The 23,294-nt window shown below is 52.3% G+C and overlaps 1 protein-coding gene across 2 annotated transcripts; it reads left to right on the forward strand.

Annotated features, from left to right (window-relative positions):
- The first annotated feature begins 93 nt into the window (after window positions 1-93).
- Window positions 94-22,805, forward strand: Ada (adenosine deaminase). Of its 2 annotated transcripts, none has more exons than XM_050150948.1 (12): window positions 94-275; window positions 10,643-10,704; window positions 13,835-13,957; window positions 16,601-16,744; window positions 17,339-17,454; window positions 18,413-18,540; window positions 19,102-19,173; window positions 19,255-19,356; window positions 19,581-19,645; window positions 21,494-21,623; window positions 22,088-22,187; window positions 22,566-22,805. In XM_050150948.1, the coding sequence occupies exons 1-12, from the start codon at window positions 243-245 to the stop codon at window positions 22,580-22,582; spliced, it is 1,092 nt and encodes a 363-aa protein (XP_050006905.1). In that variant the 5' UTR covers window positions 94-242; the 3' UTR covers window positions 22,583-22,805. The 2 variants fall into 2 exon arrangements, with proteins under 2 accessions (XP_050006905.1, XP_050006906.1); XM_050150949.1 differs by having other exon boundaries at window positions 22,569-22,805.
- The last annotated feature ends 489 nt before the right edge of the window (window positions 22,806-23,294 follow it).

Raw genomic sequence — 23,294 nt, forward strand, 5'->3', positions numbered from 1 at the left:
AGAACTCCGGGAAATGGGCGCCAGAGATGCAGGCCGGCCAAGGGCGGGACCCGAGCCCCGGAAGGCGGAGTCTCCGGTGTGGGCGGGGAGTGGGAGGGACCGGCCGGGACAGCCCGGTAAAAAAGAGCGTGGCGGTCTGTGTTCTCTGAGAGCCCTCGGAAAGTGACCCTGCCACCGAGCCAGCGCGGACCCGGAGAGCTTCGGCGGGAAAAGCTTCGGCACCGGGGTGCACACTCGGCACCATGGCCCAGACGCCCGCTTTCAACAAACCTAAAGTGAGCGCGGAGGGGCTCCGTCCCCTGGGTTGTGCCCCCGGGCTCTCCCAGGGCTTAGCCGGGCCCAGCCCTGGGAAACTTCACCCTTAGAAGCATAGGAGGACTCCCGCTGGCATCTCCCCTCGACCCAGGCCGTGGCTTGCTTCCGGAATGTCGGACGAAAGACGATGTGGCAGGGAGCGTCCAGAACCTGGAGGTGCTTCTGGCTGGCCTTCGGGTTCGGCTGCTGTCCATGCCCTGTCCATTCCGGGTCTCAGCCTCGCTGTCTGTCAAATGGGCACTTAGTGGGTGGGGCTGCGCAGCTGTGCGAGCCTGGGCAGGGACCTGATGTCTGAACCTTAGTAGAACGGGGCCCAGGGTCTCTAGCTGTTAAGTGTTCGGTTAATGGCTTATTCTTCAGTGTTATGATTGCTTTGTGGGCACCAGATAACTTAGGTTTGTGGGTAAGTTTGTGGGTGCGCCCGTGGGAAAAAGTTGTGATCCAAGCCAGAAAGGGGAATGAGGCAACAAAGCGCTGGGGAGGAATTCCTATACACCCTGGGCCTTTGGCCACAATAGGTTTGTTTGGGGTCAGGTCATGGCCCTTGACCCCTGATGGAGTACCCCTTGTCTTTCTGCCTGCAGTTGTAGGTTCTTGGAAACAATGAAAGTCAGGTAGAGTCCAGGTCCCTAAGGCCAACTTTGCAGCCCTCAGGGATTCTGTCCAAGGAGGCCCTAGACCCAATAGTCAGCCAGGCAAACAGGTCAACAGAGTGAGGACTGAGGACCCAGGGGGGGAGGAATCAGAGACAGCCAGGCTCAGATTTACCCCTCCAAGAAACAGATGTTGGATGGCGATGGCAGATGTCGCAAAGGCATTAGCAAGAATCCGGTGTGTACGTTGTGTAACATATGTGTGCCTAGAGGGGGAGGGGGAAGGGTAGGTGGGCCTGCTCCTCCTGTAGGGAACTCACTCTGACCCTGCTGTCAGAAGCTAGAAGGCTAGAAGGGCAGGGCATGCCTTCTTGTCCAACCCATGCCTCCTGCACATCTTGTCTGGTGCCCCTCACCATGGTTAGCGCCTCTTGCCATTGAAGGCTTTTTTTTTTTTTTCTTTTGATGGTCTGAATTCTCTCCACCCTTGGTCAGGGAACCACCTCTCCTGATGGGAGCGATGGAAGCTGAAGATGAGTGACAGGTGACAGATTGATAGCACCTTACCCTTTTGTAACAGTGCTGTGGGGAGTGCCAGTATACTATGATCCCTGGTATTGTCACCTGGCTCATGGTGGCAGGTCATTTCCTCCTCGGCCTCAGACTCCACACCTGGGGAAAAGGATCTCATTACTAGGTCTACGCGCACCGGCGTCTGGGTGGTAGGAGGCAATGCTTGAGCGGAAAGGTAGCATCTTGGCTGCTGCGTCTCATGCTGTGGGGAGGAGGGAGGAACGTAGCTGTGGCCGACAGAAGTGGGAAGGGGTCACTGGGATCAGCGTCAGGGCGGCCTGTGTGATTCAGTTTTACCAGTTGAAGCTTACTGAGGGCCCAGCCTTCACACGTAACTGTACACAGCCAGTACATCCTGGCAATGACCTTGCGAGGTAGCCAGAACCAGGCCCATGTGCAGATGGAGAAACGGGTGCAGAGAGCCTCACTAGGATGTAGCCAAGCTGGGAGAAGAGCCCACATTGAGGGCTGGCTTCAAAATCCCATCTCCTACGCCAGGCACCATGATACACACCTGTAATTCCTAGCATTTGGAAGGCTGAGGCAGAAGGATTTTTTTAGTTCCAGGCCTGAACTATATAGCAAGACCTTGTTTTGGATGAGAAAACAGCATAAAAGCCAGAAATTCCACGCGCCTTTCTCCCCTGGGTGAGCTCAGCTCTGCAAATGCCTTGGGGAAGAGATGGCATCTCACCTGAGAGCCAGGGGCCTCTGCTGGGGTCTTTGGTTTCTTATGCCTACCACCAGCAGGGACCTAGGGGCTTGGGCAACTTCAAGGTGAGTGGTGATACCTACCAGATTTTTTGTTTTGTATATATGTAAGTGTGCGTGGAGGTCAGAGAATAAATAACCTTAGGTGTCAGTTTTCACCCTCCGGCTTGTTCCTCTCTGGAACACCAGGCTAGCTGCCCCAGGAGTTTCCGGGCATTCTTCTGTCTCTGCCTCACATTGCCTAAGAGGAGTAATGGGATTGTAGATGTGAGTTATCATGCCTGGCGTTTGTGTGGGCTCTGTGGATTTGAACTCAGAGCCACACACTTGTGTGCAAGCTCTGTTCTTCCTGAGCCATATCCTCAGCTTTCCCTTCCAGATTTACAAGTAATCTGACTTTAACTGCAGGCTGAGACTGAGGAGGTTGAGATGGGGTTAAGATATGATGTAACACTGCTGGTCCACCAGCCTACCCAGAGGAGCAAGAACTTAGGCACCTGCTACCTGCTTTGACTGAGTGCTTGCTTCTTAAAATTGCTGGTCACTGAAAAGGTGGATGTGTGTGTGTGCGTGTGTGTGTGTGTGTGTGTGTGTGTGTGTGCACCAGTGATCCTTATCACTGAAGCAGGACTAGAAAATTCTGTGGCTCCAGTTGTTGCCATGTGTTAAAGTTCCACGCTGACCTCGTGCCTCTGGCTGTGATGGGGTCGTGAGTACTGGGAACCTTTAGCGGCTTCGTTCACAGAATCCTGAATGACTGAACAGGCAGCTGTCAGCATCCCGTTTGCAAGTGGAGTCGTCTGGGGTACTAGAGAAGAGAAGAAGTGTGCTCAAAGCTGCACTGTCTGTGCATCTCATGTCCTAGACTTCGAGGGAACTGGCCCAGGTTGGGAAGGCTGTTTGAAAGCCAGCCATGTGTGGCATGATCCCAGGGCACCTTTGCTCTCTGACACTTGGATGTTTGTACTGAGTGCGGTTCTAGCTGCTTTGTATGGATTAAGTCACGTTTCGTTCACAGCAGCCTCCCGGGGTAGGTCCTGTTATCTTCATTTACATAGGAGGAAACTGACTCAGAGAGGCAAAGGAACTTGCCAAAGTAGCACCACCAAAAAGCAGCATAGCTGGGCTGCAAGTCAGACTGGCCTAACCGAAGTAGGTGCTATTGACGGCTTTGCTAATTAGTAGTTTTTTTGTTTTGTTTTGTTTTTGCTTTTTTTTTTTTTTTTTTTTTTTGGTTTTTTGAGACAGGGTTTCTCTGTGGTTTTGGAGCCTGTCCTGGAACTAGCTCTTGTAGACCAGGCTGGTCTCGAACTCACAGAGATCCACCTGCCTCTGCCTCCCGAGTGCTGGGATTAGGAGTTTTTCTTTTGTGAGATAAAAAAGGGGAGTGCAGTGATGTTAAGAGCAGGGACTTAGCAGCAGTGTCTTGGCCTTGGCCTTCAGACAGACCAGGGTAGAACCCCTGCCTCTCAGCTTGGCAGCATCAAGTCCTCAGGTAAGCAGGCCCTGAAACTCAGCTGTCTTCAATAGCTGGGACAGAGAAACGGCTGTTATGGGGTGCTGGGGCAAATCTACACAGCCATGGTTTCTGCTAAAGTGCCTGGTTCTAAAGTGTGTGCTTCCTTCCGGAGGTTGCAGTGGGTGCTTCCTGGATTCCGGGTCACCCTCATTTCTTGTTTTGAGCAGGTGTACTGACTTGGGTTCTTGGAGTCTTTCCGTTACCAGAGCCACCTGTTAAAATGAAACTACCCATGGGAAGAGACTGTCTCACCCGTTTAGATTCATGTGACAGTTGTTGGGGCGGGGACAGAGGGAGATTTGGTTTCATGGAAGCCTTTGTTTGACAGAGCAGAAAGAGGAAGGGGTCTGTCTGTGGTCACACAGGGAGGCAGGAGACCAGCCTGACTCCTGATTCCAAATCCCGGGAGTCTGTCCTGCAGACTGAGAGAGGACCGTCCACCTGCCTAGGTGTCCTGAGAAAGTCCTATAGCTATACCCCTGGGGTTGGTGGAGGCAGCACTGTGGGATAACCTTGAACAAGGGGACCCCAAAACGAGGTTGAATGCTATATTTATCATGGGGCTAGGGGTATGGGTGAGCCGTGCCTCAGAGTGGCTGCAGGGCTAGATAGCAGTGTGGGGGCCAGAGCCAGGCCCACGCTGAGTTCAGTTCTCCCCTTAATTACTGGGGTTAAGTAACTTCCCTGTGCTTTAGTTTCCCTGTGAAATGGGAATTATACCTGTACCCGTCTCACAGACACCAAGTGTGACCTGGTTAGTGTGGGCATGCCACACTGATAGCTCCCGTCTGTAGGGACCTGCGTCACCTGGTGGTCATCCTGGTCACATTTTCCCTTCCTCTGCCTAACACCTTGCCTTGTTTGGATAAAAGCTTCTGGCTTCAGGCTCATGCAACTTCCTGGCTGTGGTGTTCATTCGTTTGTAATGCTGTTGTGACCTAAGGCAAGTTCTTTTCTGAGCCTCAGTCTTACCACCTTTAAAGTGGGAATGAACTGGACTGTTTCCTAGACTTTTGAGTCATTAGATGTCTGCCAAGTGGGGATGCTCCTTGCAGGCTGAGAACTTCTGGGGTGACTCATGAATAACACTGGGGAGCCCCATCAGGCCCCAGGGCTACAGGAAACACCAAAGGGCTGCTTGGCTCCTTCCAGTCTGTACCTTGGAGCTACCGGAGCCCAGAAAGGGCTGAGCTGAATTTGGAGGTGCTTCCTGAAGGAGGCAGGGCTGAGGCAGTTCATTGGCCCAAGCCTACTTTATTGGTTGGTTTCATCCTAAAAGTCAGTCAAGAGGTGGTGGGACATGAGGTGCTGACCCCTGCTCCACCCAAGCCCTTGCCAGGATGAGGCAGGAAGGAGGGACTTGTGCGGGCTGGCAGTGGGTACCTGTGGCTCCTCTGGGTTCTGGCCGTGGTGCTCAAGACAAGAGCCTGGCTGCTCTGCCCGCCTGGATTCTCTACCGAATCTGCCATTGCTGACATTAAGACTCAATAGACCAGAGCACATTTTGCTGTGCCAGGTGCTGTAGTTGGTACCGAGGACATACTAGAGCGGCACAGACGGGTACCTGTTCTTGGAGAAGCAAAAGTGGAATGAGAACAGAGTGGGGGCAGGTGTGGTGGAGCACACCTTTAATCCCAGAGCGTAGAGGGCAGAAACAGGTGGATCTCTGTGAGTTTGAGGCCAGCCTGGTCTACAGAGTAAGTTCCAAGGATAGCCAGGGCTATGTAGAGAGAGACTGTCTCAAAACAAAACGAAAAAAGGAGAGAGAGAGAGAGAGAGAGAGAGAGAGAGAGAGAGAGAGAGAGAGAGAGAGAGAGAACAGTGTTGTGTGTTCAAGCATGTGGAGGCCTGGGGACACATTGTCCTACTGGGGCCAGCCCTGCCCACCCTCTACAGGCCTGAAGCAGATATGAAAACATCTGACCAAGAAGGCCAAGATTTAGATACTTGTCCAAATTCTATCCACTATCTCCAGCATATCTTGTGACCTGAACTCACCTCTCTGGACCTCACCAATGAGGCCGACATCTCTTGGTGCTTCCTCAGTTCCTGGCACACAATAATAATCTGTTAGTTACTAAGCTGCTTCCTGTCCCCAGCAGCCCTAGGAGGTCTCCCTGCCATTCTCACAGATAAAGACTGCAAGCCAGTCTTATTGAGTGACCACAGAGAGAGATATAAAACTCTCCAGAGAGGTCAGGAGGCTGGACAGAGACTGGGCACCAGGGTCGGGATGGTGTTGTGGCCTCGAACAAGACCTGGACTTAAGGGCAGGAGGACTTGGGCCCCGACTTTGCTCTCCTGTTGGTCTGCTCTGACTTCTCTGAGCTTCACGTCACAAACCTCTTTATGCACAGCTGCTAGGTTCGCCTAAATGCGGACCTTGCCTAGGGTCTAAGGACGGCAGGACCTCTGAGGGCCTCCGCACTGTCTCAGGGGTGGTCCTGTCTGCCGCGAGGCTGGCAGGACAGCAGTTAGGAGCGCAAGGGCAGACTTGGGTTCACTGACTGATCCCTGAATCTTTAGAGCACCTTCTCGACCTTCCTGACGCTGCCACCCTTTACTACAGTTCCTCATGCTGTGGTGACCCCCAACATAACATTTCTATTGCTACTTTGTAACCATAATTTTGCTACTGTTACAGATCATAATGTAAATATCTGATATGCAACCCCTGTGAAGGGGTCGTTCAACTTCCAGAGGGGTCGTGATCCACCAGTTGAGAACCACTGCTTTACATACTTCTCTGTGCCTCAGTTTCCTCCCATGTAAAATGGGTGTGCAGTCCTTGCCTTCAAGGTTGTGGCACATACAATAGACACTCACATAGACTCAATAGACACCCTAACTGCCCTTTTCCTGAACATGGTCCCAGCTCAGTCTCTAAACTTGTACCTCCATGGTCATCTAGGCTGGTAGATTGGCTTCTCAATGGCAGCTTTCTGGAATGTTCAATGGGTTGCCTGTCTACATTGTGAGCTGTCTGTGGAGATGGTCTCTGCTTCCGCCCCCTACCAACCTGTTCCATGTGGCAGCTTCTGTGGAGCAGGGTGGACAGCTGGCCTCAGAGGGGCCCTCATCCCTGCCTAATTCTCTAAGACCCACCATAGGGGGCTGTTGTGTGTTGGACTCCTGCTTGCCAAGGACCTACTGCCTGTACAGTGTGGTACGCCCTGCACATTAGCTGGCTCCATCTGGACACATACATTAGCAATCTTCTGCTGAGGTTTACTCCCAGCCTGCTCTCCACCCGGAAAGCCACACTTTTAAGAGCTGCCCCCTCTCCCCCGCCTATTGAAAATATTTCTCTTGAAAACCCATCTCCGTGAGCGATTCCCGGCAGGTTTCCCGATTCTGCCACACACTAACTCTTCCTTGATCCTTCTTTCTCTCTGGCCTTCTCTGCCCTGCAGGGCTCCTCCTTCAGGTTGGCCCTCTGAACACACTCTATTGTATCCCTTGGTGTCTGATTTTCTTTACCTTGTGGCTCTGCAGGATGTGTGTGTGTGTGTGTGTGTGTGTGTGTGTGTGTGTGTGTGTGATCATAGCCTGGGGCTCTAACCTCGAAAAGGCTCTGGTAAGTGGGACAGGACAGACCAGCCCAAGATGGCATGGATGCTTCTAGAGCTGCCTCGTTGGCTATCTGCCTGGAGCTTCCTGGAGCCTTTCTGCTCCTGATGGTCTCCTGGGGGCTGGCAGGTGGGGCAGTCACATCCTGACAATTGTCACTGTTATACTGCAGTAGAGACACTGTGGAGGTGTCTCTGTTGACGTGTAACTGCTTTCCCCCAGTGCCCTTGCAGACCTCTGGCACCCACTGATGGAGACAGAGCACAGACACCCTGCCCTGATCCACGGTCGGATTCCCCTTCTCATAGTCCAGGCTTTGTTTTGCCTCCGACCACTCCTCCCCCTTTCTCAGTGACCTCCTTTACTCCCATCATCCATCAGTGTCTAAATGGGGGCAACTCACTCCTGCCTCAAAAGAAAAGAGCTGCTGTGATCCACAGCTACTCTCTGCCCCTCCTGGGCTATGTGTCAGCCATTCAGAAGTAAGGTTCATAGGAGAACAACCTAAACTTTCTCTACTTTCTCACTTCCATTTACTCTTGCCTTTCCCTATCTGGATTCTGCTCTCCTTGCTCAGGCCTCTAGCATAGGGCTCTAGGGCATTTTTCTCAGCCTTGACTGTGGTTCAGAAAACAAAACAAAAACAAAAAAAACAGAGCTGAGACTCAGGGGCATCATTGTGTCCTCCTTGCCTTGACCTCTGACAGGGCCTGGCTATATGAGATTCCTGTGGCAGCTGTAACAAGTGCCCACATTCTAAGTGGCTTTAAAGCCACAAAACACCCTGGGCTCCATCCCCAGCACTGAAAAGACAAAATAAAGGCAGTTACATTCCCCTTCTTCCCCCAGCCCACACTGTACAGTTCTGGAGGCCTGCAGGGTGATGCTCACACTGAAAGCTCAGGGGTCAGCCCTTTGCTTTTCCAGCCTCTGGTAGTGTCAGGCATTCCAGACTTACAGCCTCATGGATCCAATCTCTGCCTCTGTGGTCACACTATCCTAGAGGTCTTCTGCCTCTGTCTCTAGGACAGGAAAGTACATTCAGAACCTGTCCAGAGAGTTCAGGATAAGCTTCCCCAAGACTGTGGATGATCCCGTGTGTTACCATCCAAGACTGTGGATGATTCCGTGTGTTACCCTCCAAGACTGGATGATCCCGTGTGTTACCGTCCAAGACTGTGGATGATTCCGTATATTACCGGCTAAGATTATGGGTGATTTCATGTGTTACCACCTAAGATTTTAGATGATTACATGTTACCATCTTAGGTCCTAGTTTCTGGTTCTTGGGCTTGGGATACAGGCAACTCTGGGGGTCCGTGGTTGACCCAGTGTTCCCACCCAGGGAGGTCACTGCTCCCCCTTATTTTTAGCCTGGTGGGCTGGTCTCTATATGCCATGTCCTCCAGTGTCTTCTACTATCTTTGGCCTCTATTCCCCAGGCTCTGCCTCCCCTGAACTAAGTGCTGGCTTAAGCTAGGGCCTGGTTCTAGACCCCAGCCTCAAACTCTTGTCTGTGATGGCCTTTCTCGGCCTCAAAGAAACTGGGAAAGCCAACAGCCAGTGTGATCCCAAGCTGGGTGTGAGCTGCTCTCTCTTCTCCCAGCTGGGTGGCCTTAGGAGTGCTGGGCACTCTAAGGACCTACTGACTACAGGCTTTGTCCCCTCTGCTGGCTGCTGCCATGGGCCTGGCTTCTTCTGCTGGAAACGGGCTCTGTAAGAGTTCCTGGGGCTGACCCTTGGGCCAGCAGTTCCCAGATGTTCCTCTTCCATGGCAGGCTTGCCAACATCCTTATCTAGGCCACCAATTTCCAGATATGGCCACACCTTGGAAAATACCACTTCTGGGTCTCCCCTGGTCCAAGAAATTTACTCCATGACCTGGATAAGGCAGATGACAAAGTCCTTTAGGTCACTGGCTCCTGGCACCTGTTGTACCTCTTAGCAGTCATGGAAAACAGCATCTCCCGGGGGCAGTGGTTGCTTCCTTTGGGCCACACCTCTCCACAGACACTGTCTAAAGTCTTTGCCATAGTTGTTGTAGAAGACTATAGTATCCCACACTGTTCATTTGAAGCTTAGGCCCAAAGAGACCAAATATCTGAGATCAGTCATCCAATGGGAGAACTGGGAGTCTAGACAAATAGACTCTTTCCAAAACCTCTGCTGGTAGCCTTGGCTTTATGTGCAAGGTGTCACACATGGGACTAGACAAACAAGGGATGATCACCAAGACCTAGAGGATCAGAAAGACTTAGTTACCAGATATGTTGCCTGCTAAGGTAGGCTGGACTGGTACCAGTGTGTAGCACGGAGTCTGGTGTTTGTATATTTGCATTTACTTCGCCCTGCACTTGCAAGTGTGCACTTTCCCACAGAGCTGTACCCTCCAGTGGAGTCATACTTTAGTGTGTGTGCGCGCGTGCACACGCACTCGTGCATACAGGCATGGGTGAGTGTATGCATATGTGCCAACATGTGAAAGCCAGAAGTCCGTATCGGGTGTCATTCCTAAAGTGCCACCCTCCTTATTTTTCGGGAGCCTGGGGTTTACCGATTAGGCTAAACTGGCTAGGGAAGCCCAGGGACCCCTCCCCCCATCTCCATCTCCCCTGCTTTGGAGCTGCAAGTTGCAGCACCACACTTTTCGTGTGAGTGCTGACTGAACTCAAGCCCTATGCTTGTGCAGTGGTACTTTATAAACCGAGCTGTCTTCCTGAGCCCCAGAGCCTGATTTTTGAGGTGTCTGCAGTCGGCTATTCCTGGTAAACTTAAAAGGTGGCTGAGGGGGGCTGGAGAGATGGCTCAGTGGTTAAGAGCATTGCGTGCTCTTCCAAAGGACCCGAGTTCGATTTCCAGCAACCACATGATGGCTCACAACCATCTGTAATGAGGTCTGGTGTCCTCTTCTAGCCTGCAGGCATATATGTAAACAGAATTGTATCCATAATAAATAAATATTTAAAAAAAAAAGGTGGCTGAGGGCAGCAGCTCTGGTGTGGTGGGGGCTGGCTCATTCAGATCACAGTTTGGGAATTGGATTGGGGTTAGAACATTGACTCTGCTGCTCCCCAGTGTGGCTAAGGCAAGGGTTGGGTCCCTGCTTCCACTGCTTGCTCGCTATGTGACTTTGGGCAAGGCATTTAACATTAATTTCCTGAGCTGTGAACTGCATAGCACAAGCACAAGACTCCCACACACACACACACAAAAAAAAAACAACCCACAAATAGGTAAGCTTAGACAAGAGCATTCATGTAAAGAGTTTAAGAGGTGTATTGACTGAATGTCCAGAAAAAGATGGCTTCCAAAGTGGTCCTCGGTCTCTGTGGTTCTCATGTTCCTTCTCTGCCCCTTGCAGGTAGAGCTGCACGTCCACCTGGATGGATCCATAAAGCTAGAAACCATCTTATACTATGCCAAGTAAGTCCATGGACAACCGCAGTCCTCTCCAACGTCCAGCGACATGTACAGCTCTTCTTGGGGGGCCCTGGAGATTCCCAGGACTCTGTTCACCCCTTGTGGGAGTCAAGCCAGCCCTTGGTGGAAGATGGTGTTGTCCTGGGTTCTTTCCAATCCAGCCTCCATTGGTTAGAGGTGGTAGGCAAGCATCCTACCTTCTAGCTGTCGGGAAAAGCGAGCCCGCTCCTAGCATCCTTCACTCCTTTGCTGCGGGGGCACTCTGTGCATCCTGGGAGGAGTCAGCTTCCCTCCACTGTCTCCAGTGTCTAGCCTCAATTCTACCACTGTCCCATGGGACAGCCTCCCTAGGTGTCCTGGTGCCACTGGGAAATTTGTCTCCCAACTCCAGAGCATGGCTCCCAGTTCCCTGGGAGGGTTCTACTGGGCAGGCTTTCCTCCACGTTGTGCTTCCAGCAGCCTCTTCCTGCCCTGGGATGTGGCTGCTGTTCAGCCGTCATAAGCACACAACATCGGCTGCCCCACACTGAGTGACTGCCTTAGCGACTCCCTCCCACCGCTTGGAAGGCAGTTGTGTAGCTCACCCTGCCTTACAGGTGGGAGGATGAAGCCATGGAAGCCAAAGGCGGTTTCAGTCCAGAGGTCTGGTAGAGTATTTTCTCCCATCAGCAATGCAACCAGGGAGCTCTATAAAGTAAGACCTGAAAAACAGTGTCTATCTGGATGCCACAGTAAAGGTCACTCCCAGATGTCAGTGTCAGCATCTATGGCTCTAATGTCAAGGGGACGCCTCTGGCCTTATCTGTGTGTGACCTTTGATCATCTGGAGCTGGTAGCGATTGCCACAGGGCCCTGCTGAGGTCGTCTGGGTGGGACATTAAGATGGGTTCTAATCAGGGATTATTAAATGGTCCAAAAGGCTCATTAGCCAGGCCAAGAAGGCACGAGTATCCTTGAGTGAAAGAGCAAGATGTGGATATTGGGGCCTGGTGTGATTTTTCTGGCCTCAGTGAGCTCGGGGCGGGAGAAGGATGCCCTGAAGTCTTCAGGCAACAGGGAAGAGGCCTCACTTCCAGTGACCCCTTCTCTGTCTGAGTGTCTGGGTGAATCATCTCTTCTTCCTTCAGCTCCTGGATTGTGCCCTTCATAGTGCCTCTTACCTCCTTCTCAGTCCTTCTCACTACCCTGTGGGTTCTCTATGGAGCATATGAAGGTCTAGCCAGGCCTCTTCACCACCCTGTGGGTTCTCTATGGAGCATATGAAGATCTAGCCAGGCCCCTTCACCACCCTGCGGGCTCTCTATGGAGCATATGAAGATCTAGCCAGGCCCCTTCACCACCCTGCGGGCTCTCTATGGAGCATATGAAGGTCTAGCCCTCCTCTAGTGCCATCATTGCACGGATCTGAGCCACCACTGTCCCTTCTCTTGTCATCTGCAATCTGTCTCCAGGTGCCTACCATGGCCTCACCATCCTCTGGGCTTTAGGGCTGTAGTCTGACCACTGACTTTGAACATAGTTAGCAGTGTGTCCCTCTGAAGGCTCTCCAGGATCACCATGGCTGTACACGGCCTTAGGAAGGTATCTTAGGCTGGCCAGCAGCAAGAAGCTTAATCTGGAGGGACCAGTGAGTACTGAGAACCTGCCTATGGGCCAGGAGCACAACAGGAGCAGGGACCATATCCCCAGGTAAATTATGGAGACCTGAGACTGGTGAGGATTCATGACACACAGGCTAGAGCGGGGAGACCTTGGTGTTACCTACTGGGAAACTATGGGGACTTGTTTTATCTTACAGCTGTGCTGGGAATGAAACGTAGGGCTTCTGCATGCTGTAAAGCTAAAGTCTGAGCCCCTTAATATTCTCTTTTTTAAACACATGTGTACACACAGACACACACACACACATGATGCAAACACGCATGTACACACACCAATAATAACAATAGTGGTATAAAATAGGAGAAACCAAGACCTAGAGGGATATTGCAAACGGGAGCTGAGTCACAGTGGGTGGAGGGATATTGCAAACGGGAGCTGAGTCACAGTGGGTGGAAACAGCAGAAGCAGGAAGGCACACCAAGTTCACACCCACTTCCTGCAGTCTACAGGGAGGCAAAGCTCCCGATGTAGGAAGAAGGCAAGAATGAGACAGAGTCTTGAGCTGAGTAGCCAGCACAGCAGACCTATGCTAGGTGGGGCAGGTTGCTATGAGAAGCCAGCCAGGAGGGCAGAGGGAGAGGTCCTGATACCAGCTCCTGTCCTGGGATTATGATACCGCACAGTCTAAAAGCTTCTGTCTGGGCATGTGCTCAAACATCTCTGCCTACCCCTGGACCTGATGAGGAAGTCATGGGCTTGCTATAATACTCACCCCGGCAACAGCCAACCTGTTAGTCCCTTGAGATATATTGACTGTCTCTGGGTCTGCCACCCTGAATGCATTTAATCTTAGAAGCCAGGCAGGGCCAGGGCTGCTGAGTACTTGGATGAGCAGTGTGATTTGTCGTGACTTCTGGTTACAAGTCTTGGAAGGCCTCTATGCTGTTCTCTAGGCCTTGGAGCTCAGTTTCCTTATCTGTCCCAGGGGAGAAGCTAGATGGAAGGACCCCCTTGTTTCTTACTGAAGTTACCAGTCTGTTCCTTGCTGCCCTGGGAGGCCTGGCTGGATCTTGCCTTGGCATCTCATGGTTTTTTTTTTTTTTTTCATTTGTTTGTTTGTTTGGTTGGTTGGTTTTTGGAGACAGGGTTTCTCTATAGCTTTGGAGCCTGTCCCGGAACTAGCTCTTATAGACCAGGCTGACCTTGAACTCACAGAGATCCACCTGCCTCTGCCTCCAGAGTGCTGGGATTAAAAGCGTGTGCCACCACCGTGCAGCTTTTTTTTTAAATGTAGTTTTAAAAATTCATTTTATGTGTCCAAGTGTTTTGCCTGTAAGTATGTATGTGTAATGCATGCATGCCTGATGCCTACAAGGAGGAGGAACGCATCAGATCTGCTTGAACTGGAGTTAGAGATGGTTGTGAGCCTCCGTGTAGGTCTCGGGATCAAACCAGGTCTTCTGCAAGAGCAGCCAGTGCTCTCACCCCCTGAGCCCTGGCTGCAGCCCCTCATCCTCAGTTTTATTTTCAGGAAGAGAGGCATCACCCTCCCGGCAGATACAGTGGAGGGGCTGCGCGACATCATCGGCATGGACAAGCCTATTTCGCTCCCTGGCTTCCTGGCCAAGTTTGATTACTACATGCCTGCTATCGCGTGAGTTGCTCCCAATCCTTGTGTCCCACGACAGCACCCGTCCCTGTAGACTGAGCTGCTGTAGAAGGCGCTCTGAACCTCTAGCCTTGCTTCTGACCATAGTGTGCCCCTGAGCCAATTTCTTCTATGCCTTTGGAATCCTAATCTCTTAACTCACCCAGAGGCAGAAGAGGTTCTGTTCAAGCCCTGTGCTGGTTAGGCTATGGGATGTCTTGTTCAGAACTCACTGCCCTTGGACAGCTGTCCCCAGACCCATGCCGCCATCACAGAACTCAGAGGAAGAGCCCTCGGCCTAGGTCAAGAAAAGACATGGGGGGTAGGTCTGAATCAGGTCCCCCATGCCCCAGTCTAGAGCTTTGGAGGGTGTGGGCAGGTCAGGTGCTGGAGGTCAGTTGGGTCTGTCTTTGATGTCTTGAATCACTGGTTGAACAAGGACCACTACTAGTCTCTGAGAAGGCCCAGGAACTGCCATTAGAGAGTGTCAGAGAAAGGACTCAGACTCTGAAAATCTAAGCCAGGCTTCTGACCCGAATTTACCGGCTTCTTTCTGTGTCGCTCAGAGCTGACACCGAAACCCACATGCCAGGTGCAGGGGTCCTACAAGGTTGAGCTCTTCCTTTCCACAGATGCTGACTCCTCCCCTACCCTTGGGGACTAACATGCCCCAGCCTCAGGTCCTCACCGGGCCCCCCACCCCCTGTTCTCTCTGCCTGGAATGTTGTTCTCTAAAAGCCCACGGTTTGCCTTCTGTGCACATCTGTGGTGTCCCTTCTCAGTGAGGCCTCACTGGCCATGTTGTGGCGTACTGCATCACCTCCTGGCTTTATTTCTATCAACAGTGTTCCTGTTTGGCAGACCATGTGTGTTTTCCCTTTACCTGGCTCTCCTGTCAGAAGGTGACCAAAAGGCAGGGATCCGAGCTCCTGTTCCTGTTCACTGTGTACTGAGGGTCTGTGTCCAGTATGAGGAGGGTTCAGTACCCACCTGGAGAATGACTGGAACCACAGCTCTGGGAAAGGCAGAGAGCAAGCCCCTCCCTACGGCAAAGCTGAGACCCAGAGCTTCCCGCATCCACTGAACCTCCTCTTGGGAGTGCCCCATTTCCCCAGAGCTGGGCCCTTTCTTCTCACCTAAAGGCCATGGGGGCACTTGCTTGCCTTCCCTTGCTCATTGTCCCTGCTCTGGAGGAAGTCCTACCTAGGACAGTCCATTAGCGTTTGATCAGTGCTCACAGAGGCCCTCACAGGTCACTTTGTGCCTCGCTCCTGTAGCTTACACTCAGCAGCAGCAACTAAAACACTTCCAGCATCCAGCTGATCACTTTTTTGTAGCATTTGTCCGCCCCAACCAAAGTCCTGGCCTAGGTAAGGTTTCTGATGTTTTAGTCATTTGGCCTCACAATAACCCTTTGACAGAGGTATCAGAGAGGATAGCTAACTAGCCCAGGATCACACAGACTGTACCATGCCTGAATATCGTTTGCCCACTCCAGAGTCCCTCTGAGCTGGGCAGTGGTGGCGCACACCTTTAATCCTAGTGCTTAGGAGGCAGAGATTGGCAGATCTGTGAGTTCGAGGCCAGCCTGGTCTACAAAGCAAGGGCCAGGACAGGCACCAAAGCTACACAGGGAAACCCTGCCAAAAACAAACAAAACAAAACAAACAACAACAACAACAAAAAAAAAACCCAAAAACCAGAGTCCCTGGGTTCACCATCTGTGCCCCTTCTCTCCCCGCCAGCCTCACATTTAGCAAAAATTTGGCTACTGTGCCCTAGGCCCTTTCCTTGGATGAAGTGTCATAGTTATGACAACATAGAGAATCCTTGCCTCATGGGAGTCAAGGGGACATGGGAAATAACACTTCAGAAAAAGCATGTGATATCTAATGTCAGTGATCAGGACATGGAGAAAGGATCCCCAGAGAGAAGGTGGTCTGGGCAGGGCCTTAAGCTGGCATTAGGTGGAGGCAGGCAGAGTCCTGAGGTGGGAGGGACAAGCTTGATGGTCCTTGGCCAGAGGAAGAATGTGAATCACAAGATGCTAGCAAAGCTGGTGACCGTGCCATTGGGCTGGCATCAAGGCAGAGCTTTCTACACAAGTGGAAGCCATAGGGGCTCAGAAGAGAGGAACAGCATGCTTTGGTTTCCTTTATAAAAAAAATTATGGGGTTAGGAGGCCGCTAGATATGTGCCCTGCCATTGAGCCACACCCCTAAGCCCTTGTTTACTTTTCTTTTTAGACTGGGGCAGGGATCAGAGGACAATTTGCAGGAACCTATGTCCTCCTTCCACCCTGTGGATCCTGACAGTCAAACCCCGGTCTTCAGGCTTGACAGCAAGCGCCTTTTCCCCGCTGAGCCATCTCACTGGCCCTCTGGGTTTCCATTTTTAATCACTCCCGCTGCCACATGGAATGGCATCGCGTCAGGGCAAACGTGTGAAGACATGTCCGTTAGAAGCAGTTCCGTCAGACAAGGGCAAAGGGTCAGAATGAGTTTAGTTCAGAAGCACAGATGCCAGGACTTGCCAGGTGGCTTGGGTCTTCTCTGCAGGATCTGAAGAGGGCTACGGGCACCTCATTTGCTACGGAGCTCCCAAGGAGTTGAAGAAGCTTGTTGCCAGCCTGTGTTTCTCCCTTCCCAGGGGCTGCAGGGAGGCCATCAAAAGGATCGCCTATGAGTTTGTGGAGATGAAGGCAAAGGAAGGCGTGGTGTACGTGGAAGTGCGCTACAGCCCACACCTGCTGGCCAACTCCAAAGTGGACCCGATCCCCTGGAACCAGGCTGAGTGAGTGGCTGGGGGCCGGAGGGGGCTGCATTCATTGCTCAGCCCTGAAGAGAGGGCAGAGTGCTGGGAGCCCTGGCCTTGCCCTGGCCTGTGGACTCAACTCAACCAGAAGAGGCATGATCCCTATCCCTCTGCCTGTGGTTACATCTCTGCCCTAAGCAAAATGCTTGGCTAGCTTTCCACGACTCTGCCTGGCTTAGCCAGTGACATCGAGAGGCTCTGCTCAATGAATGAGCCTGGCCCATTCCTGTCTTCTGGTCTGGACCTCTTCATCTGGAAATATCTTGAAGCCCCCTTGCCCCCTCCCTCTGAGCCATGATTCTGATGCCTGTAGACAGTGGCAGCCCGACAGGTTCAAATTTAGCCCCCTCTCCATCTAGAAATAGGGAGGGCTGTCTGACACCCCCACACTGGAATCCAGCAGTGCCCAGACAGCTCTGAGGAAGTAGGCCACTGCATAGGGGCTTGAAATCATGTCCACGTGTCTCCCTGAAAGACATAGGTCAGGGGCAAGGCTGCTCCACCCTGCTCCAGTTCCATGGCTACCATGGCTACCATGGCCTGAAGTCCCTCCCTCCTGCTCTCCCCACACAGAGGGGACCTCACCCCTGATGAGGTTGTGGATCTTGTGAACCAGGGCCTGCAGGAGGGAGAACAAGCATTCGGGGTCAAAGTCCGGTCCATACTGTGCTGTATGCGCCACCAACCCAGTGAGTACCATTGTACCTTGCTGGCCTCCTGGCTCTATCCCAGAATCCCGTACCCTGTGTGTCCAGTGAACTCTTGGCAGCTCTAGTGATTCTCGTGAACAGGAAATCTAGGTCTTGACAGCCGCGTGACCAACAGGAAGCTCATAGCCAAAGGAAACTAAACAATAGGGAAACGTCTATGACCACAAGACTCTGGTTTGGCCCGGTCCAGAGCCTCTTGCATAGGTCTGACTTCTGAGGTATCTGGGATTCCTCTCCTGTTGCCAGCATTGGCCAAATCTCCGGGGCTCAAGCTTCAACCTGCAGTGCCCATTCTGTGACCTTGGGCAAATCACACCACCCCTCTTGAGTGTTCACACCTCGTTTGGGGATGGTCACACTCACTTTGTGCTCCTACCCTAAGGATTAGCGGGAACAAAGCCAAGGGCTGATGTGAGGTTAGGGGGCTCACTACAATAGCGCACGGCCTGCATGCCTCTTCTCAACCCTCAAAGCCGCCTGGGGATCGAAGTCAGGTCGTTGGGCTTAAGGCTTTTACCCACTGAGCCGTCTTGTAGGCCCACATCATAACTCTATGGGGCTCTTAATGTAAACTGCACGACTCATTAGCAATGAACTCATTCCTGAGGTATAGCATGGGCTAAATATTAGACTCTACATTCCCACTTTCTGAGTGAGGGAAAGTCTGCCATGGTGTTGGCAAGCACTGAGGGAATGACCTGTTTGTCACTTACTGAGCCCCGCCTTTGTCTCAGCACACCCTCGCCTTGTGCAGTGGCGGTATCTTCCTCTGGGAAAGAGGCTTGGGTGGGGGAAGACACAGCAGTCAGGATCTGAAGACAAGACACTGCATCTTATGTCTTCTCTGAACAGATGAGGGCTTAGAACATCCAGGAGGGCGGCAGGGCAGCCCTGCTCCCATACTGTCTGATGACGCTCCGTTGAACCTCTCTCTCAGACTGGTCCCTTGAGGTGTTGGAACTGTGTAAGAAGTACCATCAGAAGACTGTGGTGGCCATCGACCTGGCTGGTGATGAGACCATCGAAGGAAGTAGCCTCTTCCCAGGCCACGTGCAAGCCTATGAGGTGGGCCTGAGAAGGGGGAGAGATGTTCCTGGGGGAGCTTGGATGGTGAGCCTGGGGTCTCCAGAGTCCCCAAGTGTGCGTTGGTTGGGGTAAGGGACTCTGAGCAGGGTATAAACCAAAGCCCCTGCATGGTGATGGGAAAGCTGTGTCTGAGTCTGCATCTGCCTGTGATTTGCTGTGTGGTCTTGGACAGAACTGCTTCTTTCTGGGCCCCATTTCTTAGTTCTACACTTCTTGTTAGGCCTTGGTCATATTAACTTGAACTTTCCGGAACTCCACCCTAAAATCGCGTTAGTTTGCTTTAAAATGTTAGACAATGTGTTTAAACCCTTCAGACAGTATCGGTGCAGGAGCTGCAGAATAAAGGATAGCTACCACTTTATTTACGACACTTGGAAACCAGGCCACACCCTCCTGTGTACTTATTGAAGTAGCCTCGCCTGACTCTGAGGACAGTCACACCTGCCAAAATTTAGACCCAAGTGTGGCAAAGACAGGGACCTCTGGGGACCTTCTAGGGACCTCTCAGAGCCACCCCCGAACTGTCTCTTCCCCTTCTAGGGGGCCGCGAAGAGTGGCATTCACCGCACCGTCCATGCTGGGGAGGTTGGCTCTGCTGAGATTGTGCGAGAGGTAAGCAATCAGGAACCCTGGGCCTCCTCTTCCTGGCTCCAGTCCTGCTCCTGGACTCACCTCCTCTGTGCTTCTCCATAGGCTGTGGACACTCTCAAGACCAACAGGGTGGGACATGGCTACCACACACTGGAGGACGAGGCCCTCTACAAGAGGCTACTGCAAGAAAACATGCACTTTGAGGTGAGGGTGTGAGGCTGGGAGCTGTCTCTGGCTACCCCATGCCTTTTAGACAGAGGTGGAAAGGCCAGGCAAGCTGCCTGGGAGTGGCCAGTGGTGGAGGTTTCAAGGGCTTGAAGCAAGGAGGTCCTGGCAAAGCTGGCAAGAATGGTGCCACAGCAGGTGGCTCGGCCCATCGGGGTGTGGCCTGGGGCCCACTATGCAAGCCACACACCTGTCCCTTGCAGGTCTGCCCCTGGTCCAGCTATCTCACAGGCGCCTGGGACCCCAAAACGGAGCACGCAGTTGTTCGGTGAGATCTGGTTCCTGGGATCCATTTGGTTCTTCTGGAAAGGAAGGGGAGGGAACATAGGAATGGACACCTGGTCATCCTGGTTCTTAGGAATGAAGTCCCGTTGGCTGGGTGGGAAGCAGGTACTGCTGTCCTTGTCCAGCGAATGAGGACTGCAAAGCTCACATGCAGACCCGACTGTGGTCCCCACCTACTGACTACTAGAGCTGAGGTCCCATAATGCATCAGCCACAGCAGAATGCCCCCTCCCAAAGGAAGCTTCTGCATTGTCACCAACTCTGTCTTCTGGACTGAGGGCAGATGAGTCTGGGTGTTTGCTGCTCTTGGTGCTGTTGAGTGCTCCCCTGAATGCCAGCCTGAAGCTTTCCCTGGAGCATCTCTCCCATACTACAGGGCTCCCATCAGCAACCAAGAACAAGGTCTTCCTGTCCTGTGACCAGGTCCTTAGCAGGGCTCGTGTGAGGACAAAGCCATCTTCTCCTAAGGCAGGATACAGATGGCAGAACCTGGGCTGACAATGGACAGGCCAGCACTGGTGCCTCTGGTACACCAAATGGCAGCTCTTGGAGGCACACGGGTCTATTAGCACGCTGGCTAGAGGGAGGTTTAACTCATCTATGCAAATACAAAGGCTGAAGAACAAAGACTCTTGGTGATGGTGGAGCAAGGACTAAGGAGAGAACCCACAACAGTGACATTAAGGGGCAGGAGAAACAGACAGAAGGGAAGTCAAAAGCGTGGTGTCAGTGGTTACGGGTGCTTGCTGTGCAGGCATGAGGACCAGGGTTCAGATGCCAGCAACCACATAAAAAGCCAGGCATGGCCATGCACACCTGTGACCCAACTACTAGGGAGGGGGTGGAGACAGGAGGATTGTTGGGGCTTCGGGTTCAGTGAGAGACCCTGACCTAGAGGAATAAGATAGAGAATGAGGAAGATGGCCAACATCTTCCTCTAGCTCTGCACATCCACAAACATGGGTATATACACACACACACACACACACACAGGAAACTAAAACAAAAAAATTAAAATAATTTTTTAAAAAGTATGGTGTCAGAGAAATCTAAGAACGGTGTTTTGAGAAGAGTCAAGTGTCCAATTCTGGGGCTAAGATGGCTCAGTGTGTAAGGTGCTTGCCACCAAGCACGACAACCCAATAACCTATACGGCAGAAGCAGAAACCGACCGTCACAAATTGCCCTTTGACCTCCAAACACACACCATGGCATGCACATCCACAGCATAAATACAAATTTTAGAAGTGTGGAATACTGGGCTGGAGAGGTGGCTCAGAGGTTGAGAGCAATGGCTGCTCTTAACAGTGGCCCTAAGTTCAATTCCCAGGCTCACAACCATCTATAATGAGATCTGGTGCCCTCTTCTGGCATGCAGGCATACATGCAGGCAGAACACGGTGTACATAATAAATAAATCTTAAAAAACAAAAACCAAAACAACAAAGGTGTTGAATACTACTATCCAAGCAAACAAGGTTGGAGCCAGCAGAAACCAATCAAGCTCAACAAGATGGTGGACAAGGTTGTGCCAGGAAGTTTATGTGATGTGTTGGGGAGCCATATGTGAGGAACTGAGGCCTGACTAGGAGAGGCAGACAGGGTGCCAGCCACGTTCCAGTGCTGAGAAGGGGAAGGTTAGCGGGCACGAATGCTTGAGGGGCTATTGCTTTCCTGGCTCTGCAAACTGCCCTCCTCCCTGGCTCTCACCTCAGCTCCAGAATGCAACCGTTCATGTTGTCTAAGGCTGGGTGAAGATCGAACCGGGGAGATGGGCAGCCATGGTCCTTGGAGTAAAGAGGCTCTTTTCTCCCTGCTGGCCCTCCGCCAGCTTCAAGAAAGACCAGGCCAACTATTCACTCAACACAGACGACCCTCTCATCTTTAAGTCCACCCTGGACACTGACTACCAGATGACCAAACGGGACATGGGCTTCACTGAGGAAGACTTCAAGCGACTGGTGAGTGGGTGTGAGCTGTGGCCCCGACACTTGGTCCAGGTGTCTGTGTGAGGACTGCCTGGAACCTCTGGAGACCCACAGTGGGTTTCCCTGACAAGCCAAGCCGAGTCTAGCTCCAAAGGCCTCCCACAGAGATGCCTTGACACTGGCATCCCAGCTGAGGGATCAGGTGGCTTAGCCTTTGCTTGGGTTGATTCCTCTCTCAGAAAGGTGTGCCTGGCTGTGGAAAATTTTGTGCCATTTAGGCTGCTCCTAGGCTGAGACCTTGGTCTTGGGTTCTGCTGTCCTGAGTGAATCCTTTGCAAGGGCCTCTGCCCACATCTAACCTCCTTCACACCCACACTGAGTATGGGGATCTGTGGTCTCTACTACGGCTCATGCTGCCCTGTGACCCTAATACAAACCCCTCGCCCTGGTTCACGAGACCACTCCCTTCCTGGCTCTTCAACTGTTTTCCCTTCTAGAACATCAATGCAGCCAAGTCAAGCTTCCTCCCCGAGGAAGAGAAGAAGGAGCTTCTGGAACGACTGTACCAAGAATACCAATGGCCACCAGAGGCTGAAGGTACACCTACCTCTGGGAGGTCCTTTGGGGAGCGGGGAACAGCACTGAGAACTAGTGCGCCTGCCTGGCTTCTGGGTGCAGTTGTCAGCCAGCCTCTCGTCAGGGAGGCTGTTTCCTGAGCAGTTACTACCATCTGGACAGGCTTCCTGCAGATACTCCCAACCATCATGGCAGCTTGAGGCGTGACCCTAACAAGGAGTAGGCCCAGTCCTATTTCCATGAATCCCTTCATTTCTGCATATGGCCTTGGCAAGCCACACATTACCTTGCCTGTAGCCCCTGTTTTGCTATCTTTGGTAGGAAGGCATTCTCTGTGCTTTCCCCTATGCCTTATGTGTTATAAGTGGTCTGATCTTTCTACCTCTCTGACTTGACCAGCAGGGCAGGTCCCCTGAAGATGGCAAGGCCACTTCTCTGAGCCTCAGCCTGTGGATGGAGCCTTCACAACTGTGACACTCTTGCCTTCATTCCTTCCAGACCTCGGAGCGGGGCCAGGTCTGTCCTCTGATCAGGTGTTCTGGCCAGGGCCCCAGGGCCTTGCCAATTGTGGGTATGGATCGGAAATCTTCCTTCTAAGGCTAAAAATCTGGTGTTTAATAAAGCAGCTGGTGACTGGCATCTTGCAGCACATGGTGGATGTGGTCTTGGGGCTGCTGGCTGGGGTGGGCAAGAGGCCCCACATGGACACTGGGCCGGAAGAGCCAGGACCTTTCCTCCAGAAATAACATTTTCCCAGAGGGGCAGTTTGAGCAGGTGCTCCTCAACTCTTGGCTCCTTTAACCAGAGTCTTTTGTGGCTATTTTTATTATTTTAAAGGATTATCCATTTTAATGTATATGGGTGTTTTGCCTGCATGTAAGTATATGCATCGTGTGTGTGCCTGGTGCCAGAGGAAGTCAGGACCGGGCATCAGAGCCCCTGGAACTAGGGTTCAGACAGCTGTGAGCTACTGTGTGTGCATGTGCATTAGAGGACAACTTGTGAGTGCTGCTTCTCTCTTTCCACCATTCAGCCCAGGGACTGAACTCGAGCTGTGAGGGTTGGCCGCAAGCACCTTTACACACTGAGCCATCTCACAGGCCCCCTTCCGGTTATCACCATGGGCTG

Source organism: Alexandromys fortis, unplaced genomic scaffold (genome assembly GCF_014885135.2).
Source record: "Alexandromys fortis isolate MF-2015 unplaced genomic scaffold, M_Fortis_MF-2015_v1.1 scaffold_27, whole genome shotgun sequence".
In the NCBI taxonomy this organism is placed as follows: Eukaryota; Metazoa; Chordata; class Mammalia; order Rodentia; family Cricetidae; genus Alexandromys; species Alexandromys fortis.

Excerpts from the sequence above, each read along its gene's own strand:
- Ada (XM_050150948.1), top strand. The coding sequence starts at position 243 with ATGGCCCAGACGCCCGCTTTCAACAAACCTAAA. Across the intron at positions 18,541-19,101 it reads GCCACGTGCAAGCCTATGAG|GGGGCCGCGAAGAGTGGCAT; the intron begins GTGGGCCTGAGA and ends TTCCCCTTCTAG. Across the intron at positions 21,624-22,087 it reads AGGAAGACTTCAAGCGACTG|AACATCAATGCAGCCAAGTC; the intron begins GTGAGTGGGTGT and ends TTTCCCTTCTAG.